Below are 21,673 nucleotides of genomic sequence, written 5' to 3'. Positions count from 1 at the left end.
TACCAAAAGGACAACCCTGCATTTTTTCTTCAATTTTTCAACAAATCTTCCAACATATTTACTTAACCCTTTTAAATACACTGTCAGTTTAATTACAAATGATGTGTTTCTTTTGAAAGTCTAACAGTCTCTTAAACAATTATGTAGAATGAAAGAGCTGAGAAATATGGTAGTCAAACATGTCCCCAGCAACAATAAATATAGAAGAATAATGTCCACAATATCATAATCCTTTGAGGAAAGAATGATCCTGAAATCTTATGCCCAAACTGTCACTTGAAGTATAATTGCAAAACACACATATGCACACCCATACACATAGCATGTAATATTCTGAACATGTAAGAATTCAGGGAATACAGGGGGCTCTAAGGAGGATTTTCCTGGGGAAATTACTAATGGACTAATTCAGCCAATTAATAGATCAAAGGAAGTAAAATAATGGACAGCAAACTGTGAATTCATTTAATGGCAGGAATAAATTTTAAAAACCAGGATCACGTTAAAAAAAAAAAACAAAAAAACCAGGATCACGTTACAAAACAGTACAGACTATAAATCTTATAACCTTCTGATGATAAATATGTTCAAAAGTTATAAAGAAAAGGGGGAGAGAGGATGGGAGGTAAAATAAGTATACTGATTTCCTTTTCTTTAACTTGGATCTAAGTGTCAATATACCAGTTGAGGCTGAAAATAAGAGGTAAGTATAGGTTAAAGGAACAAATAATCAGCTAGAACTGTTGTATGGTGCTAAGGGATAGGAGGGATGAAGAAGTAGAAGTACATGAATTCTGCCAATGATCATAAAAGATCCTATGTAAAGCAGTAGACTTTAATATACTCATGCACCTGGGGGTATATCAAGTATCACATCATTTCTCCTTTCCAGCGTTCCTTTTCACAATTGCCCTTTACAAAAGAAGTGCACACTTTCCACATATCCAAATATTCCTAGGGTGCAATGCCCAGTAGTAATGAAATGTAAGGGGTATAAAACAAAGAGAAATTTACAAATAAAGCCAACTGTTTTTCCTTTCACATAAATAATTTTGTTATAAGTGTAGAGTGATGTTAATACAAGCATTTTGGTATGTGGTGGAGTACAATAAATTCACATATGTATAGACTAGGGCTGCTGGAATTATATTTTCATTAAAATGAACTTACTAATTGCATCTCTGATTATTGTTAAGAAATGAATCATCCCTGGGGACCTGGGTGCTCAGTTGATTAGGTGTCCAGACCCTTGATTTTGACTGAGGTCATGATCTCATGGTTTGTGAGATCGAGACCTACGCTAAGACTGCTTAGGATGCTAGCACTCTCTTCCCTCTCTCTCTCTCTACTCACCCCCCACTCCCGCCCCACTGGTGCTCACTCCCTCTCTCTCCCAATTAAAAAAAAAGAAAGAAAGAAGCGGCGGGGGGGGGAGGGGTGTGGGGGCGCACCTGCGTGGCTCAGTTGATTAAGTGGCTGACTTTGGCTCAGGTCATGATCTCACGGTTCATGAGTTCAAGCCCGGCGTCAGACTCTGTGCTGACAGCTCAGAGCCTAGAGCCTGCTTCAGAGTCTGTGTCTCTCTGTGTCTCTGTGTCTCTCTGCCCCTCCCTGCTCATGCTCTGTTTCTCTCTCAATATAAATAAACATTAAAAAAATTTTAAAAAAGGAGAAATGCATCATGCTTGAAGGAGAGTCCTATTAAAGTAAAGCATAAAGTACAAGGAGTATGTATTGATTCCTTATTTCATAGACATAAACTTATGGCAGGGCTCTGTGCCTGATCAATATGAGAGTGAGAATTCAGAAGCATGATGGTTTCAAAGTTAGGTATATCAACATATTTATTTAATTAAAAAAGGTAGTCACTTCTTTTCTGATTTAAAAAATTACAGGCAAGATGTGGTGCACTCCAAGATATATCTATCTTCTCAACGTATATTGTTTTGAACAAGGTACCTAAAGGAATGAGTAATGAGCATAATCAACAGTAATTTGATATGCTTGAACACTCTTTGGTATACACTTTCCAGAAAGTGGGAAGGAAATAACTTGATAAAAACTTGTAAGAAATTCTTGTGTAGGCGCACCTGGGTGGCTCAGTCAGTTGAGCGTCTGATTTTGGCTGAGGTTGTGATCTTGCAGTTTGCCAGTTTAAGCCCCATACTGGGTTTGCTGCTGTCAGCGTTAAGCCCACTTTAGACCCTCTGCCCCCCTCTCTCTGTCCTTGCCCTGCCTGCTGTCTCTCTCTCAAAAAAAATAAAACCTTTAAAAAATTTTTAACAAAGAAATCCTTGTATAAGTCAAGAAGTCTTTTTTTTCTGCTTTTAACCAAAGTAGAGTTCCTTATTGAGCTACTAGATTTTAGAATGATTAAAAATGACTAACAAAATGAATAAATAAATGGGGGGAGGGGAAAGATCAATCTCCTATGCAGAAGAATTTGAAATAATTTATACAGATATCTCACCCCCATGGAAGTATAATTTCTCATTCCTTACATGTGGGCTGCGCCTAAGACTTCCTTCCTTCAAAAGAGTATAGAATGGAAAGGGGAAAAACAAGTAACTTTATAGTGGAGAAATCTAAAAACAGAGTCTCAGCTAGGTGATGAACATTAACATCAATAGTAATAGGTCATGTTAATATTAGGTACCTTTATTACAAGGTAACAAAAATATATTTTACCTCTGTGGTCTTCATAACCCTACTCTAATAATCAGGAAAACATCAGAAAAATCCCAACTGGGGGACATTTTTATAAAATACCTGATTGGTACTCCTCAAAATTGTCAAGGTCATCAAAAACAAGAAAAGTTTGAGACTGTCACAGTTGCCTAAGGAGACATGCCTATTAAATATAACATGGTATCATGCATGAAATTCTAGAGCAAAGAACAACATAAGATAAAAACTAAGGAAATGTGAAAGAGTATGGACTTTAGTTAACAATAACATATTAAAAGTGGTTCTCTAACTGTAATGAATGAACCACATTAGTATCAGATGTTAATAATAAAACTGGCAGGTGCAGGTATATATGAGAACTATCTGTACTACCTTCACAATTTTCAAAAATCTAAACTATTCTAAAATTTTAAGTCATTTAAAGAGAAAACATCAATAACAAAACCACAATGAGATACCATGTCCACCCACTAGGATGGCTATTAAAAAAAACAAAGATAATAACAAGTCCTAATGAACACGTGGAGAAATAAATTTTCACATAATGTTTGTAGCAATGTACTATTTACTGCAGTCATGTTGGAAAACAGTCTGGCAATTCCTCAAAAAACTAAACGTTGAGTTATCATATAACCCACCAATTCCATTCCCAGGTATATATACCCAAGGAAATAAAAACATGTATATGTAAAAACTTGTACATAATGTGTATAGCAGTATTCATAATAGCCAAAAAATGGAAACCCAAAGGTCCATCAACTGATCAATGGATACACAAAGTGTGATATTCAATGGAATATCATTCAGCCATAAAAAGGTATGAAGTGCTGATATATGCTACAACGAGGATGAACCTTGAAAACATACTAAAGAAGCCAATCACCATATACTGAATTACCATTCTTATAAAATATCCAGAATAGGTAAATCTATATAGACAGAAAGTAGACTGGTGGTTTCCTAGGGTTTCAGGTAGAAAGGGGGAGGTGGGGGTTGAGTGATAATGGAGTGTAAATGTGAAGACGAATGAATTTCTTTAGAGGTGATAAAAATGTTCTAAAATTGGGGTGCCTGGGTGGCTCAGTCAGTTAGGCATCTAACTTTGGCTCAGGTCATGATCTCATGGTTCATGAGTTCAAGCCCTGTGTTGGCTCTCTGCTGACAGTTCAGAGTGTGGAGCCTGCTTCGGATTCTGTGTCTCCCTCTCTGTCCCTCCCCTGCTTGTGCTCTTTCTCTCGAAAATAAAATTGTGGGGATACTTATACAACTTTGTACTTATAGTACACTTAAATTGGGAGAACTGTAGGGTAATGGAAATTATATCACAATAAAACTGTTTTGTTTTTCTAAAGACTGACAACAGATCACTCTGTGATTTTTGCCAAATAACTCAGAATTAAAAGGATTTAGTTTCACTGCCATATAAAATTTTATTCCATTATCATATGTAAATATGGTCTCTTAATCACTGCATCTAATATATGTTTATGTTACATATGTTTATTGTCACATGTGTATATATGCACACATACACATATATATGCTTGTATATACACAGGTATATATATTCTTGGGTGTGTATATTAGCATATATATTATTCATATATCATATATAAAATTGAAGCTACTTTTTTTTTTTTTTTTTTCAACGTTTTCCATTTATTTTTGGGACAGAGAGAGACAGAAGCTACATTTTTTATTAAAAAAATTTTTTTTTAACATTTATTTATTTTTGACACAATGTGAGAAACAGAGTGCAAGCAGTGGAGGGGCACACGGAGAGAGACACAGAATCTGAAGTGGGCTCCAGGCTCTGAGCTGTCAGCCCAGAGCCCGACACGGGGCTTTAACTCACGAACTGTGAGATCATGACCTGAGCCGAAGTCGGACGCTTAAATGACTGAGCCACTCAGGCTCCCCAAAGCTGTATTTCTGTCTCACTCTAGCAAAGTAATAATTATTCATAGATACATGGACTAATGAAAACAAATGTCTATCTACCTGATTTAAAAAAGCATTTCTAATAATTAGCAAATGTACATAGTAAATTGGAAGTGTATACTTACGTTGTTTTTAATCAACTGTATATTAATAAAGTAATTCAATATAGAAATAAGTTTAACTACAGCCTTGTCACAAATAATTAAAATATATTTATATATAGATTTTTATTGCAGAAAAATATAATGATAAATAATGTAAACATAACAATTACAAGTTAAAACTCAGGGTTCTTTTAAGGGTTAGGTGACCAACTCCCACACATATAGACCACTATAAACAAACAGATGGTTAGTATCTACTTATATAGTTCAACAGATGGAATCAAAAGAAATATACAAGCCTTTCAAATCATTAAGAACCATCTACACAGTTAATAAAACAAACAAAAAACCCAGGTAAATGAAAGCTTTTTTTTTAAATGTTTATTTGAGGGAGAGGGAGAGGGGGAGGGAGGAAGAAAGGGAGGGAAGGAAGAAGGGAGGGAGGGAGGGAGGGAGGGAGGGAGGGAGGGAGGGAGGGAGGAGACAGACAGACAGACACAGAATCTGCAGCAGGCTCCAAGCTGTCAGCACAGAGCCCAACACGGGGCCATGAGATCATGACCTGAGCCAAAGTTGGACACTTAACTGGCTGAGCCATCCAGGAGCCCCAGAAGCCCTTTTTAAAGTAGTACAACATAAAGTCATTTGAAGTTTGTAAAGACTTATATGATAGATTTCTCTGCAAAATATAGTAAGAACCCTAGAATAAGGAAGCAACTCATCCAAACATGGGCATCACAAGATCCAAAGATGCAGGATGGAACTTAAATAATGTTAAGAGGAAGAAGTCACACTAGAAAAATTCTTTCAAGATGAACATAAAGAAATGAGTAAAATATGCATTACTGCTCTGTAAATGGGACTCTTCAAAATGATGCATACATGTTACTTAAAGCTCTAGCAAAAAACAAAAACAACAAAGTACAGAAAGGATTCTTTTGTACTTGTTAAAAGATAATATCCAATCTTAAGAGCCATCTAAAAACCAGATTATTCCTTATGTAGCCCCTTACCTGACATTCTGAGTAGGATTCCACCTTTCGGAGGGCAGTTCTCCACTCTGTGGGTCATCTACAGGCGGATGAAGAATCGAAATGCATACATCTCCATTCTATGAGACACAAACATCACATTTAGAAAGCACTCAAAAATATGATATAAAAAAGGGATATCAGTTCTGCTAAATTTTCTTTTATTCGTAGAAAACTTGTTTTCTCATCATAAGGGGAGAAAACAATTCTTTTTCTTCATGTTTGCAATCAATGTTAAAGAATTATTAAGTACTTTTTTGGGGCACCTGGGTGGCTCAGTTAGTTAAGTGTCTGACTTCGGCTCAGGTCACGGTCTCAACATTTGTGGGTTCGGGGCCCCGTGTCAGACTCTGTGCTGATAGCTCAGAGCCTGGGGCCTGCTTTGGATTCCGTGTCGTCTTCTTTCTCTGCCCCTCCCTCACTCACACTGTTAATCGCTCTCTATCTCTCAAAAATAAACATTAAAAAAAAGTTTTAAAGAAAGAATTAAGTAGTTTTTATATTACAAATATTCATTCTGACTAATCCCCCAGATATATCTTAGTTTAAAAAGTAGCACTACTTATTTACTTATTTGTTTATTTATTTTTATTGTCAATTTGGCTAATATACAGTGTGTACAGTGTGCTCTTGGTTTTGGGGGTAGATTCCCGTGGTTCATCACTTATATACAACACCCAGTGCTCATCCCAACAAATGCCCTCCTTAATGCCCATCACCTAGTTTCCCTTCTCTCCCACCCTCCCCATCAACCCTGTTTGTTCTCTGTATTTAAGAGTCTGTTATGATTTGCCTTGTAGCACCATCTTTCTAAAAAAACTCATTTAAAAATAGACAAACATGATGAACTGAGATCCAAGAGTCCTGAGAAGCAACAAAGTATCTTTATTTTCAGATACATCTGAACCTAAAGTACATAATAAGAAACAAACAAATCCCCCTCAAATTTGCCTTGCTTAAAATCTGCCTAGAGAGATGCTAAAATCACTTGTAACATCAATCAATGGTTTTAATAATTATGGTTTATATAAACTAAAAATATGCCTCCCAACAATATAATTTTAACTCCCTCAGGATATGGATAAAACTCATCACTATGGTTATAATATTTTGGTTCATAAATTTAAATTATAGGAGCTAATTCACATGTACATTTAAGTCAAACACATATGTATTGCCTACCATATGCATCACAGACTGTTTTTCAATAGAAAAGACAAGGCTGAGTAAGATATAGTCACCAATCTCAGTCTAAAATGAAAGATAAAATTCAAAATTTTAAACAGAAATATAACTACAGAAAGTGTAAAAATCTTACACATACAACCCAAATTTAGACACACACATAAAATACACAACCACATCAAGGTAACAGAGTATTTTTAAAAGGAGAATAAAATTTTAATAAAATCAATACCAAATACTAAATTCTAAAACTCTGTATTATCATTAGATGCTATGAGGAAGGTTAAAAAAAGAAGAAGAAGGCACAACAGAAATCACGAGAGAAACTAGGATATTAGTGTGGAAGAACAAAAGGCTTATTGTTTCAGAAAGCTTTGAGATGGATTTTGAGTAAGAAGTACAATTTTAACAACTTAAGAGAAATTTAGACATCAGTTAGCCTAGATAAATAAACCAACATCATAAACAGTAGAACAAAATATGCTTGGGTAGTTGTATTTATTTTATGTTGCTACTCTAACAAATCACCACAAACTTAGTGGCTTAAAACAAAACAAAAAAATTATTATTTTACATTTCTATAGTCAAAGTCTGACACTGTTCCAACAGGGCTAAATTCAATGTGTCAGCATTAATGCACTCCTTCCTGAAGCCTCTAAGACACACTCTCTTTCCTTGCCCTTTCTAAGCTTCTAAAGGCTACCCACACTCCTTTGGTCTTGGCCCCCTTCCTCTAATCCTCAAAGCAAAAAGTGTTACATTTCTCTGAGCCTTTCTTCCATAGTCCTATCTCTCACTCTCATTTTCTGCCTACCTCTTCTACTTTAAAGGACTCTTTGGGTTACATTGGGCCCACCCAGATAATCCAGAATAATCTCCTTATTTTAAGGTCAGCTAATGATTAGCAACTTTAACTTTTCTTTAACATATAAGCTAACATACCATAGGTTCTAGGGACTGGAATGTCCAGGGATATGGACATCTCTGAAGGACCATTATTCTACCCACCACAGTAGTGAAGAACCCACTGGTAATGAAATAAATATATGGTACAAAAATTTGACCAGAGGAATATGCTACTTTGTTCAGAGTTTAATATGTATATACATAAAATTTCTGAGTAGTGGAACGACATATATAGATTTCTACTTAGAAACAACAAATTAAAAGATGGGCATCTGAGGGAACCTGGGTCGATCAGTCAGTTAAGCATCCAACGCTTGATCTTGGCTTGGGTCATGATTTCACGGTTTGTGTGATGGAGCCCCATGTCGGGCTCTGCACGGACAGCAGAGGCTGCTTGGGATTCCCTGTGCTTTCTCTCTCAAAATAAATAACCATTTGACAAAACCTAATATTTTCATGATAAAAACACTCAAAAAACGATAAACAGAACTATTAACATTATAAGGGGCATTTTTAAAAAAAGTCCACAGCTAGCATTATAGTAAATGGTGAAATCTTTCCCTCCGAGGATCAATAGGACAAGGATTAGAGTACCTGGGTGGCTCAGTCAGTTAAGCAAACGACTCTTGATCTCAGCTCATGTCATGATCTTACAGTATGTTAGATCAAGCCCCGCGTGGCGCTCTGTTCTGACAGCGTGGAGCCTGCTTGGGATTCTCTCTCCTTCTTTCTCTCTGCCCTTCCCTGACTCATGCTCTCTCATTCTCAAATTTTAAAAACATTTAAAAAAAACAAAAAACAGGACAATGATAACTATTTTTACCACTGCTATTTAACACTGTCCTGGAAATTCTAACCAGAGCATTAGACAAGAAAAAGCAGTAAGAGACATACTAAGTGGAAAGGAAAAAGAAAAATTATTTCAAAAATGACAAAGAAAATTCCAAAGAATTCACAAGAAAGGCACTAAAGCAAGTAAACAAATTCAGCAAAGTTGTAGGACATAAGATCAACATTCAAATATCAGGTTTATTTCTAAATACCAGCAATAACCTAAACAGGATAACCTAAAAAGGATATTAAGAAAACAATTCCATTTACAATGAAATCTAAAAGAACAAAACACAACCTAGGAATAAATCTAACCAAGGAGGTGAAAGACTTGTACACAGAAAACTATAAAACACAGCTCAAGGAAGTTAAAGACCTAAATAAATACATCCTGGGTTCGTAAGTGGAAAGACTTCATGATAACATGACACTAACTATTCCCCAGTCTGATCTACAGTTTCAGTGGAATCCTAATCAAAATCCTGGCTTCCCCTTGCCAGAAACTGAAAACCTGATCCTAACATTTATATAGAAATTTAAGGGATCTACAATAGCAAAAAACAATCTTAAAGAAAAAAAAAAGTAAAATCAAAGACTCACACTTCCTGATTTCAAAACTTACTATAAACCTATAATCAACAAGACAGTTTAGGACTGGCATAATGAGAGACCTACAGACCAACAGAACAGAACTGAGAGTCCATAAATAAGCACATACATCTATGGCCAATTGATTTTTGATGAGGATGCTAAGTCCATTCTATGGGGAAAGAACAGTCTCTTCAACAAATGAATTGGGATAACTGAATTTTCAAGAACAAAAGGATGAAGTTGGATTCCTATCTTATACCATATACAAAATTAACTCAAAATGGAAGATCTAAGAGCTAAAATTATAAAACTCTTTAAAAACCAAAACAAAACATAGGAGTAAATCTTCATGATCTTGGATATGGCAATGGATTCTTAGATATGACACCAAAAGCATGAGCAATAAACCAGACTTTATCAAAATGAAAAACCTTTGTGCAAAGAAAATTATCAAGAAAATGACAAGACAACCTACAGATAAGAAGGAAATATCTCCAAGTCATGTATTCGGTAAGTGTTTAATATCCTTAATTATATACAACTCTTACAACTCAAAGACAAAAAGATAAACTAGTCTATTAAAAATGGGCAAAGGACGTGAACAAACATTTCTCCAAAGATGATATATAAATAGCCAATAAACACATGAAAGCATGCTCAACATCATTAGTCATTAGGGAAATGCAAATCAAAATGACAATAAGATATCACTTTACATCCCTTAGGATGGCTATAATTGAAACAAAAATGAAAAATAACAAGTGTTAGTAAGGACGTGGAGAAACAGGAACCCTCATCCATTACTGGTGGGAATGTGAAATGGTTCATCTGTTGGAGACCCGTCTGGTAGTACCTCAAAGAGTAAAATACAAAATTACCTATTTGATACCATAATTCTAGGTATATAAACAAGAGAACTGAAAGAAGGACTTAGACAAGTACATATATACACACGGGCACAGCAGCACTATTCTCACATCCAAAATGTGGACAAAGATCAAATGTCCATCAACAGATGGATAGATACAATTGAATATCATCCAACCATAAAGAGAAATGAAGTACTGCTACATGTTACAACATGGAGAAAATTGGCTAAATGAAAGCCAGACACAAAAGGTCACATATTGCATGATTCCATTTATAAGAAATATCCAGAATAGACAAACATATACAGACAGAAAGCTGGGTGGTCATTGTCAGAGACTAGGACTAGAGTGAAATGGAATGGAGAGAAAGTGCATTGTGCGTAAAGTGTTTTATGCAGGAGTGATGGGAATACTTTATAAATAGAGGTGTTAGCTGCACAACACTGGGACCACGTACTAAATGTCACTGAATTACGTTCACTTTAAACAGTTAATTTTTTAGGGGCGCATGGGTGGCCCAGTCAGGTTAAGTGACCAACTTCGGCTCAGGTTATGATCTCACAGTCTGTGGGTTTGAGCCCCACGTCAGGCTCTGTGCTGACAGCTCAGAGCCTGGAGCGTGCTTTGGATTCTGTGTCTCCCTTTGTCTCTGTCCTTCACCTGCTCACATTCTGTCCCTCTCTCTCAAAAATAAATAGACATTTAAAAAATAATAAACAGTTAATTTTTTAGAGTGAGAGTGAGCGGGGGAGGGGCAGAAAGAGAGGGAGAGAGAATCCCAAGCAGGCTCCATGCTGTCAACACAGAGCCCAACACAGGGCTCGATCTCATGAACTGTGAGATCATGACCTAAGCCAAGATCAAAAGTCAGATATTCAACCAACTGAGCCACCCAGGAGCCCCTAAATGGTTAATTTTATGATGTGAATTTCACCTCAATAAATTATTATTTTAAAAAGGATGGGGGGGGTGCCTGGGTGGCTCAGTCGGTTAAGTGTCCAACTTCAGCTCAGGTCACGATCTTGTGGTCCGCGAGTTCGAGCCCCGTGTCGGGCTCTGGGCTGATGGCTCAGAGCCTGGAGCTTGCTTCCGATTCTGTGTCTCCCTCTCTCTCTGCCCCTCCCCCGTTCATGCTCTGTCTCTCTCTGTCTCAAAAATAAATAAACGTTAAAAAAAAAATTTTTTTTTAATTAAAAAAAATAAAATAAAAAGGATGGGGGAAGTTCTAAGTCTCTAGAACGGCAGCTGTAAAACGTAAAGTGAAGGCTATCTAGCCTAGGTCCTCTCCAAATCCAATTAAACTGAAATCTCCAGTATTCTTTATTCGTAACAACTTCTCCACAGGATTCTGATATGAAGCCAAATTTGGGCACATCACTGCCTAGAAAAACCTTTTTCCTGTACCTTAAAGTTATAGAGAATGCATAAGATCTGCAAATCCATGAATATAACTACATAAATATATATTAAATCTTGCTTGTCACAGATTACTTACAAACCAGATCCCAGCTGGTAAAACATTCCTTCTGGGTGTGTCTGTGAGGGTGTTTCCAGGAGATACTAGAATTTCTATCAGTAGACTGAGTAAGGAATATCCACCCTAACTGGAGTAAGTATCCTAATGGGGCAGGCATCATCCAATCTGTTGAGGTCCTGAACACAACAAACAGGCAAAAGAGATTCTCTCTTAACCTGGAACACTGGAACTCTGGGTTCTTGGGCCTTGGTATTCTAGGACATACACATGCAGCTCCTTAGTTTCCAGGCTTCTGGATTCAATCTGAATTATACTCCTGGCTTTCTTGGTTCTACAGCTTGCAGAGACTGTGCTATTTCTTAGACTTTATAACCATATGAGCCAACTCCTATAAATAAACCTCCTCTAATACATATCTCTATATATCCTATTGGTTCTGTTTCTCTGGAGAACCCTCGCTAACACAGCGTTGTTGTTGCTTTTATCTGGTCTTTTCTTAATGCTAAAATATAATTGATGACTAGAGCTTTACTGTACAGGACTCTTGGATATATGCAGTTCTTTCAACTTTTAAAAAGCTGATTAAAGGTCTCAACCATTTTCACTCCTAATGCATACCATCCATCTAAATAATTACAAAGATCATAAACTATGTGTAATTAGGCCCATTCAACACTTACAAAGCCTAAACTTTATTATTCCAAACAGTTATGGTTCTGCAGACTTGGCAAAAAACCTTATATAAGATACCAGACAGCTAGCCTGTTCTCTACTCAAGCCTTCTAAGGACAGAGAGATAAAGCAGAAGAGTCTTCAGAAACTAACCATGCTGGCACCTCGATCTTGGACTTCTAGCTTCCTATTCTGTGAGAAAATATATTTCTTTTCTTTAAGCCATCCCCTCTATGGTACTGTTATAGCAGCCCAAGCTAAGACAACATGACTTAGGAAAAGCATATTAAAACAGTAGGGTCTATTTTTAATCATTATTAAAACAATAATATTTAAACATACCATGCCCTAATGATAGTGGAATAGTAGCCAAATTGATACTTCTTTATAATGCTGGAAGCTATACAAATTAGTATAATGATTTGAGAATAATCTGGGTTCTAGAATGAAGAATAACTCTTCAGAACCAGAACCATAAGTGAAACAGCAAAATATTTTATTACTGGCTGTCAAGCAGACTAAAAGACACCAACATACACGAACTTTCATTTCATGACTGCACTGGTTGACATATACCTGTGCACACTATATAGGAAAAATGACTTGTATACTCCTTCGTAAAAAAAAAAAAAAAAAAATCTGAAATCTTTATATTTTTACTCTTTTAAAAAATTTAAGTAACCTCTACATGCACCATGGGGCTCAAACTCACAACCTCGAGATCAAGAGTCACATGCTCTTCTTTTTTTTTTTTTTTTTTGGGACAGAGAGAGACAGAGCATGAACGGGGGAGGGGCAGAGAGAGAGGGAGTCACAGAATCGGAAACAGGCTCCAGGCTCCGAGCCATCAGCCCAGAGCCTGACGCGGGGCTCGAACTCACGGACCGCGAGATCGTGACCTGGCTGAAGTCGGACGCTTAACCGACTGCGCCACCCAGGCGCCCCAATAGTCACATGCTCTTCTGACTGAGCTAGCCAGGTGCCCCTATTATGTTTTTTAAGTAAAGCTTCATACTGTGTTTCACAACTCACTAGTACTAAAAAGATCAAATAGTGTGTGCTTTCCACTCAATTTTGCAGTGAATCTAAAACTACTCTAAAAATTAGTCTATTCTAAAAAAAAAATTATTTTTTATTTACTAAATTCTAAAGAACAGAGAGATTCTGAGTTGCCATAGCTGTAAAGTTCACAGTGCATTACAGGGTGTATGAAAGCCTCATTTTAATACATGGCCAAGCAAATGGAGTTTGTTGGCTGTCTACTTCTGAGAACGCAGTTACATGTAACCATGAAACTATTTTTGAGTTCACTCAACATATTACAAAGTAGACAGGAATAGATACATAGTAGTACAATCACTGATGACAAGTTCATATTAAATTTCCTTTGTTCTCCAAGTTCCCCCTTGATATTTATAAATTTCACAAATATGGCAATGATAAAGGTAATGTTAAAATAATTAAATTCATTCATATATACTGCAGCGTTTACTTCTTTTGGGGCTGTAGTAATGTGTACATTAATGTATTTAGCAAAACTATAACAAAAGCTCTTGTGATTTTTAAAACTTCACATAATAGGGGCACCTGGGTGGCTCAGTCAGTTAAGTGTCTGACTCTTGGTTTCACCTCAGGTCATGATCTCACAGATTTTGAGCTCAAGCCCCACAGTGGGCTCTGCGCTGATAGAGCGAAGCCTGCTTGGGATTCTGTCTCCCTCTCTGCTCCTCCCCTGCTCACTCTCTATCTCTTAAAAATAAATAAAAATAAACTTTAAAAAGTTATTTAAAAAAAATAACATTATAACTTATTTTCTAACAATAATAGTCTCTACAATATTTATTTTTAATGCTTGTGAAGTTAATGTAGCAAAAACTTCTTTTAAGTTTATTTTTTTACTTTTTTTTTTATGATTATTTTTGAGAGAGAGAGACGGAGACAGAGCGTGAGCAGGGAGGGACAAAGAGAGGGGGAGACAAAGAATCCAAAGAAGGCTTCAGGCTCTGAGCTGTCAGCACAGAGCCTGACACAGGGCTCCAACCCATGAACCGTGAGATCATGACCTGAGCTGAAACCAAGAGTCAGACGCTTAACTGACTGGGCTACCCAGGAACCTTCCCAAAACTCTTTCATCAAGTCCCTTTTTCTGGCATTTGAATAGTCTTCTACTTTTGTATTTTTGATTGGGTTGTTTCACTGCCCCTCCCCCATCTCTAATTCTATTATAAATAACACTGCAGTAAACATTTTGACGACTACAGCAATTTGACCTCAAGGTCCACCACGTGTCTACCACAGGTGACAACGCAGGTAGGTGAGAGCAACAACCAACAAGAATATTCCTTTGGCCAAGAAACATGAGCCCCAACCTTTAGAATCACAAATACAGACATAGGCCCTCAAAAAGTTAAATTCTGATAATCATTTCCAAAGTGTAGCAAAGATAAATTAACTTATGTGAGAAGAGTCTCTCTCTGTTTTTTAAAAATTTATTTTATTTTGTTTCATTTCATTTTAGAGACAGAGTGTACGAGCAGAGAGAAAGAGAGAGAGACAATCTCAAGCAGGCTGCATACTCAGTGCAGAGTCTGACATGGGGCTCAATCCCATGACCCTAAATCAAGAGTTAGACGATCAACCCATTGAGCTACCCAGGCACCCCAAAGATTTTATTTTTTTATGTAATCTCTACACTCAAAGTAGGGCTTGAACTCACAACCCCAAGGATCAAGAGTCACACGCACTGCTGACTAAGCCAACCAGGAGCCCTATAAGTCTCTTATGACCACCATGACTATATCAAATTAAATTCCTAACCACGCTTTATCACTTCTTTAAAAAGAAAACATTAGGGGCTCCTGGGTGGCTCAGTCGCTCAAGCATCCAACTTTGGCTCAGGTCATGATCTCGTGGTTCATGGGTTTGAGCCCCACGTCAGGACTCTGTGCTGACAGGTCAGAGTTTGGAGCCTACTTCAGATTCTGTGCTTCCTTCTCTCTCTGTTCCTCCCCTACTCGTGCTCTGTCTCTGTCTCTCAAAACTAAATAAACATTAAAAAAATTAAAAAGAAAACATTTGTGGCATGGAAAACAACTGCATATTTATAAGATACGAATGAATTATTTTCCCATTGAAAATTTAATTATGAATATGAAAAAAACTTTTTAAAAAATAATGATCCAATGCTAAGTCTTAAGAGAACTAAATAGTCTACTTTAATAGTGAAAAAATAGTGGAAAGGGAAGTTTACATACACTTTATTCCTTCACAGTTTTGAATCCTTTTCCTTGTTTTTTGTTTCTTTTTTTTTTTTTTAACATTTATTTATTTTTGAGAGACAGACGCAGAGCATGAGCAGGGGACGGTTTGTTAGCACAGAGCCCGAAGCGGGGCTCGAACTCCTGAACTGCAAGACCATGACCTGAGCTGAAGTCAGACGCTCAACCGACTGAGCCACCCAGGCGCCCCTTTTGTTTCTCTTTGAGAGGAGTTTGGGATTAGGTAACTTCAGAATGGAAACAAGTGAATACATGGCTTTTAGGTGAATTAGTTCTTAATAGCAAAACAAAAGTTTGAGTCTTCTCACTTCACTCATGCTATATAAAATCCATAAATACTACATGGACAGAAACACAGAAGTATTTCTACGTGCGCTGAACTCGTTTTGAACTTCTTAAACAGTGAATTGTTTCTATAGTCTATCTCCTACAAGGGGTAACTCTGTTATACAGAATAGTGTTAAGGTATTCACTATTGTTTATAAATATTGTGATTATCTCAAATACTAAAGACATTAAAGAAAACAAATTCTGGGAGCTTATTTCTGGAAATGTAACTACACATCACCTTTTGAGCACCAGTTTGTCTTGTTTAAAGAAAAGAAAGGCAAAGATAACGCCTCGAAGAAAAAGTAAGTTGTGTAAAACAATAAAGCTGCTTGCTCCAGTGTGCTGATTTATATGGAGATCCAAATTCAGGGTTCAGAGCTCTAGAGCAAGTTCTTCATTTCTTGCCTACAAGCATTATGTTGCTCTGTTTCTGGAGCAAAGGAGCTTCCCAATATCCACCAGAGCAAAAGAAGGGACTATATGACTAAGGCTGCAAATTTTAAAAAGGAATTTTAATGCATGGTCCACAGCTTCAATAAAGTAAGACCACCTCAGAGCCTTAATACAATGAAAAAGATTACAAAATGGTAAAGGAGTGGACTATAAGGATATTTTAGAGGTCCTTTACATAATGATCCTGAGAAACAAAATGCATCATTCCAGCATGGTTATAGATTAGCCCAAAGCTAAGTGTCTTTCACCAACAAAACTAGAAATCACTCCCTCAGGCATGTGAAATGTTCCGTAGAAGAACCTCACCTTGGATTTATTCTAAAAGAGGTTCTCAACTGCTCTGAAGCAATTACTAAAAGGAGGCCAGTCCAAATGTAGTAGGATAAATTCCCCTGAGAAGCTCAATCTGTGATCATAGCAACAGGTGACCCTTGCTGTGAAGCTAGAGGATAGTAATTTGTATGACTTTATACACTAAATTTTTAAAATGCCAATCTTAACACCTAGGCAGTATAATCTTAGGAATAGCAACAATGATTCAAAGTCTCAATCTTAAATATAATAGGGGTCCCTGGGTGGCTCAGTTGGTTGAGCACCAGACTCTTGATTTTGGCTCAGGTCATGATCCCAGGGTCATGGGATAAGCCTCACATCAGGCCCCATGCTGAGGATGAAGCCTGCTTGAGATTACCTCTCTCTTTCCCTCTGCCCCTCTCCCCTGCTTGCATGCCCCTCTCTATTAAAAAAAAAAATCTAGGGTTGCCTGGGTGGCTCAGGTGGTTAAGCATCCAACTCTTGATTTTGGCTCAGGTCATGATCTCACAATTTGTGGGTTTGGGCCCCTTGTTGGGCTCTGTGCTGTGTCAGCATAGAGCCTGCTTGGAATTCTCTCTCCCTGTCTCTCTGCCTCTACCCCAATCATACTCTTTCAGAATAAATAAGCTTAAAAAAAATTTTAAGCTTTATATATATTATATATAAACATATCTATGTTATGTATAGAATACACCGGTATTATGAAACAACCTTCAATTTGGAACAATTAAACTAGAGACTAGTAACTACAAGTGGGGAACCATGAATACTCCCTTGTGACTACAGCATAACTACCACAGCATACTGAGATGCATAGGTTATTTTGCAGGACTGTATCTAAAAAATGAATCTTCAGAGAAATTCACAACATATGTCTCTTACCTCATAAATGTTGGGGTGCCACATTTTGGTCAAGAATCTGAAGGTAGGTGGTGAATACGGGTAGTCAATAGGAAATTTAATATGCGCCTGAAAAGGAAAAAAATGAAATGCTAATAAATGAGACTCTAGGTTTTTCATCTGCCTAATAATTCACCCTATTATATCCCAGTGAAATAAAACTTTCTATGGAGTAAACTCTTAGGATTAACAACTACTCATATACATTTTGTTAGCCCCAATGTCAGAGTTACTATTAATGTTCTTATAGCGTTTTTTCAAATATTCATAAGAGCTTATATTAAATCACCCAAACTCAACAGTAAAATAATTTTTCATTACATTAATATGAGTGAAAAATAGTAATAGGTACAGGTATGTCATACTAATTGCTACATTTATTTTTAACACAAAAAATAACTAATACAACCTTATGGTACATAATACAGAACAAAAATTATTTATAACTCACCTGATTTAAATACTACCCGGAAATAATAAATGCTAATATTTTGATACAGCTCCTTCCAGCAGTTTTTTTGGTATATACATGTTTCTTTACAAAACTTATTTTCAAAAATTTGAATATACTGAATTTTATAATTTTTCCCCATCCGTATCATACATTTTCCTACAAAATAGTCTCTAAATAGATGATTGTTAGTATCTGTGTAACATTCCATCATATGGATATTAGATAAATCATTTTAAATAAATGATTTCTGTATTTTGGGACATTTGGGTTGTTTCTTACTCTTTTGCTATTATAAATAACTGCAGTGACTATCCTTGGCAGTATACCATATTTCAAATATGAAGAAACCCAGAAAGACACTCATTTAACAGTATAGTAAAAGAGCCTGAGAAAGGGATAGAAAGGACAAGCTAAGACTAAATAAGCTACAAAACCCAGTAAACATAGCAAGTCAGGACCCTCAAAAATTCTTCTCTTGATAAAAGCAATAAGAAAATTGGCAAAAAATTTTAAGACTCAATTCTTCAGAATGTAGAAAATAACCAAAGGTTTGCAATAATTCAAGGAGTCTCTATTCAAGAAAAAGAGCTGACCCTCAGTAAGAACAGTGGAACTTTGTGGTGTTTTAACTTGTCCCAGTCCCATGACCTGCTCTCCAGGAGCTATGGTAATTAAAACTAACATATCACATTCAAAGTGAAGACAAGCAGTCACAGAATGTGCTGAAATTTCTTCCAAGCCTTAATCCCAAAGAACTGTCACTACCTGACATTTTTGATGGTTCCCTAGAAAAATTCACTTGCAAGACTGTCTACATTTGACCTGATCTATAGCTTGGGCAGTGTCAAAATAACTTTCCATGGGGTGTGTTTGCTAACAACAACGACAGGCAAATGCTGAACTTTAAAGCTGCTTGTTAGGTCAAACAACAGACTAACCAAAAAATTTAATGAGAAAAGCAAGGACAGGGGCAACTAGATGGCTCAGTCCATGAAGCGTCCGACTTTGGCTCAGGTCATGATCTCACTGTTCCTGAGTCTGAGCCCCGCATCAGGCTGTCTGCTGTCAGTGCAGAGCCCACTTCGGATTCTCTGTCTTCCTCTCTCTCTGCCCCTCCTGTGCTTGCGCTGTCTCTCAAAAATAAACATTTAGGGGCACCTGAGTGGCTCAGTCGATTAACCATCTGACTTTAGCTCAGGTTATGATCTCACTGTTGGTGAGTTCAAGCCCCTCACTGGGCTTGCTGCTGTCAGTGAAAACCCTGCTTCGGATCCTCTGTCCCCCTCTCTCTGCCCCTTTCCCACTTGTGATCTCCCAAAAATAAACAAACATTAAAAAAAAAAAAAAAGAGGAAAAGTAAGGATATGAGATGTGCATAAGGACTTTGAAAAACTCTAACAAATTCCCAAGAATCTAGAATACTGGCCCATATGTAGGGCTGTGTATGCCCAGGCTCTACACATGCTCAGGAAAGTCATGAGAATTCATCAGAAGGCCCTAAACTGGCATCTCTGGCTATACTGAAGGATCTGTACAAGGAGGAGGGAAAGGCTAACGCAGATTTCAAAACTGCATAACTGAGTGTTAAAGGCATGCTTCATTCAATATGAACTCCTCTTATAATGCCCAGGAGACTTCTTGGTACCAGGAAATCAAATCAAATCAAACTAAGGAAATTGCTGTCCAATCATTAGCTGATCATTAAACTAACCAAGTGGAGACTTTACTGGCCACATATAAGAATATAGACAAAACAGGGGTGCCTGGGGGGCTAGGTCGGTTAGGCGTCCATCTTTGGCTCACGTCATGATCTCACAGTTCGTGAGTTTGAGCCCCACATCAGGCTCTCTGCTGTCAGCACAGAGCCTGCTTCAGATCCTCTGTCTACCCACCCACCCCCCAAAACTAAATAAACATTTTACACACACACACACACACACACACACACACACACACACACACACAAGAATATAGACAAAACAGAATTGGGTCAGAAAAAAGCCACTAAGCAAGGAAACAATTAAAATGACGGCAACAAAAAATTCTGTTGCCACACTGTATTACTTGAACATCCAGTTTTCAACACAATACTATAGAACATGGCAAGAAAGAAAACAACACAAAGTATGGCCCATACACAGGGTAGAAAACCGATCAACAGAAACTCAAAGTCCAGATACTGAATTTACCAGGCAAGTTCTTAAATCAGCTGCATTAAATGTTTAAAGGATTAAAGGAAGCCATGGCTAATGAACTAAGGACAGTATGGGAAAAAGGTCTCAGCACACTGAGAATATCAATGAAGAGAAATTATTAAAAAAAGGGAATAGCTTTTGAGGGGGGAAAAAACCCAATAGGAATTCTGGGGTGGCAAAGTACAATTATAATAACCACAAAAAGCTAAATGGGCTGAACAGATTTGAACAAGAGGAAAAAACAATCAGTGAAACTGAAGATACATCAATTTATGTTATTTCATCTAAGAAATAAAAAAAACAACTATGCCTCAGAGACCTGTGGGACACTAACAAGCATACCAACATATGCATACTGGGAATCCCAGCAAGAAAGGAAACAAAGGAGCAAAAAGGAATAGTTGATGAAATAACTGCCCCCAAAATCCAATTTTAATGAAAAACATTAAGCCTCATAAACAAGTTCAACAAACTGCCAATAGAATCAACTCAGATTCACATTTAGAGATATCATCATCAAACACTACTGGAAGCCAAAGGCAATCTTCAAAGCAGCAAGACACACAATTGATCAAGCACAAGGGGTCCTCAATAAGACATCATTTCTAATCAGAAACTAGGAAGCCAGAAAGCAGTAAAATGACATTAAATGTGCTGAAAGAACAAAACTTATCAACCAAAATTTCCATAACCAGCAAAACTCTTCTTCAAAAACTGAAGGTGCATTAAAAGATTACTAGATAGGGGTGCCTGGGTGGCTCAGTCGATTAAGCGTCTGACTTCGGTTCAGGTCATGATCTCGGAGTTCATAAGTTCCGCTCTGTGCTGACAGCTCAGAGCCTAGAGCCTGCTTCAGATTCTGTGCTCCGTCTCTCTCTGCCCCTCCCCCACTCGGACTCCATCTCTCTCTCTCTCTCTCTCTCTCTCTCTAATAAACAAAAAATAAATAGAATTAATTAAAAATAAATAAAATAAAATGAATAAGATATTACTAGATAAGTGTGGAGCGCCTGGGTGGCTCAGTCAGTTAAGTGTCCAACTTTGGCTCAGGTCATGATCGTGGGTTAGAGGCCCAGATCAGGCTCTGTGCTGACAGTTCACAGCCTGGAGGCTGCTTTGGATTCTGTGTCTCTTTCTCTCTTTGCCCCTCCCCTGCTTGCACACACTCTCTCTCTCTCTCTCAAAAATAAATAAACATTAAAAAAAATTAGGGGCACCTGGGTGGTTCCATTGGTTAAGTGTCCAACTTCAGCTCAGGTCATGATCTCACAGTTCGTGAGTTTGAGCTCTGCGTTGGGCTCTGTGCTCACAGTTCAGAGCCTAGAGCATGCTTCAGATTGTGTCTCCCCCCCACCTCTCTGCCCCTCCTCTGCTTGCAATCTGTCTCTCTGTTTCTCAAAAAATAAACATTAAAAAAAATTTTTAATTAAAAAAATATTATTAGATACATGAA

The 21,673-nt window shown here is 37.3% G+C and overlaps 1 protein-coding gene across 1 annotated transcript in view; it reads right to left on the bottom strand.

Annotated features, from left to right (window-relative positions):
- Positions 1–21,673, bottom strand: part of UBE2R2 (ubiquitin conjugating enzyme E2 R2) — a 113,839-nt gene that overhangs the window by 12,134 nt on the left and 80,032 nt on the right. The window contains exons 2-3 of the mRNA XM_060609492.3: positions 17,554–17,640; positions 5,747–5,844 (exon numbers count right to left, since the gene is read on the bottom strand). Of these exons, the coding sequence (XP_060465475.1) occupies positions 5,747–5,844; positions 17,554–17,640 (185 nt within the window). The remainder of the gene's footprint in view (positions 1–5,746; positions 5,845–17,553; positions 17,641–21,673) is intronic.

The sequence above is a fragment of the Panthera onca genome, chromosome D4, assembly GCF_046562875.1.
Source record: "Panthera onca isolate mPanOnc1 chromosome D4, mPanOnc1 haplotype 2, whole genome shotgun sequence".
Classification (NCBI taxonomy): Eukaryota; Metazoa; Chordata; class Mammalia; order Carnivora; family Felidae; genus Panthera; species Panthera onca.
The sequence above is the reverse complement of the archived record's forward strand: the minus strand, read 5'-3'. Positions and strand labels throughout refer to the sequence as shown.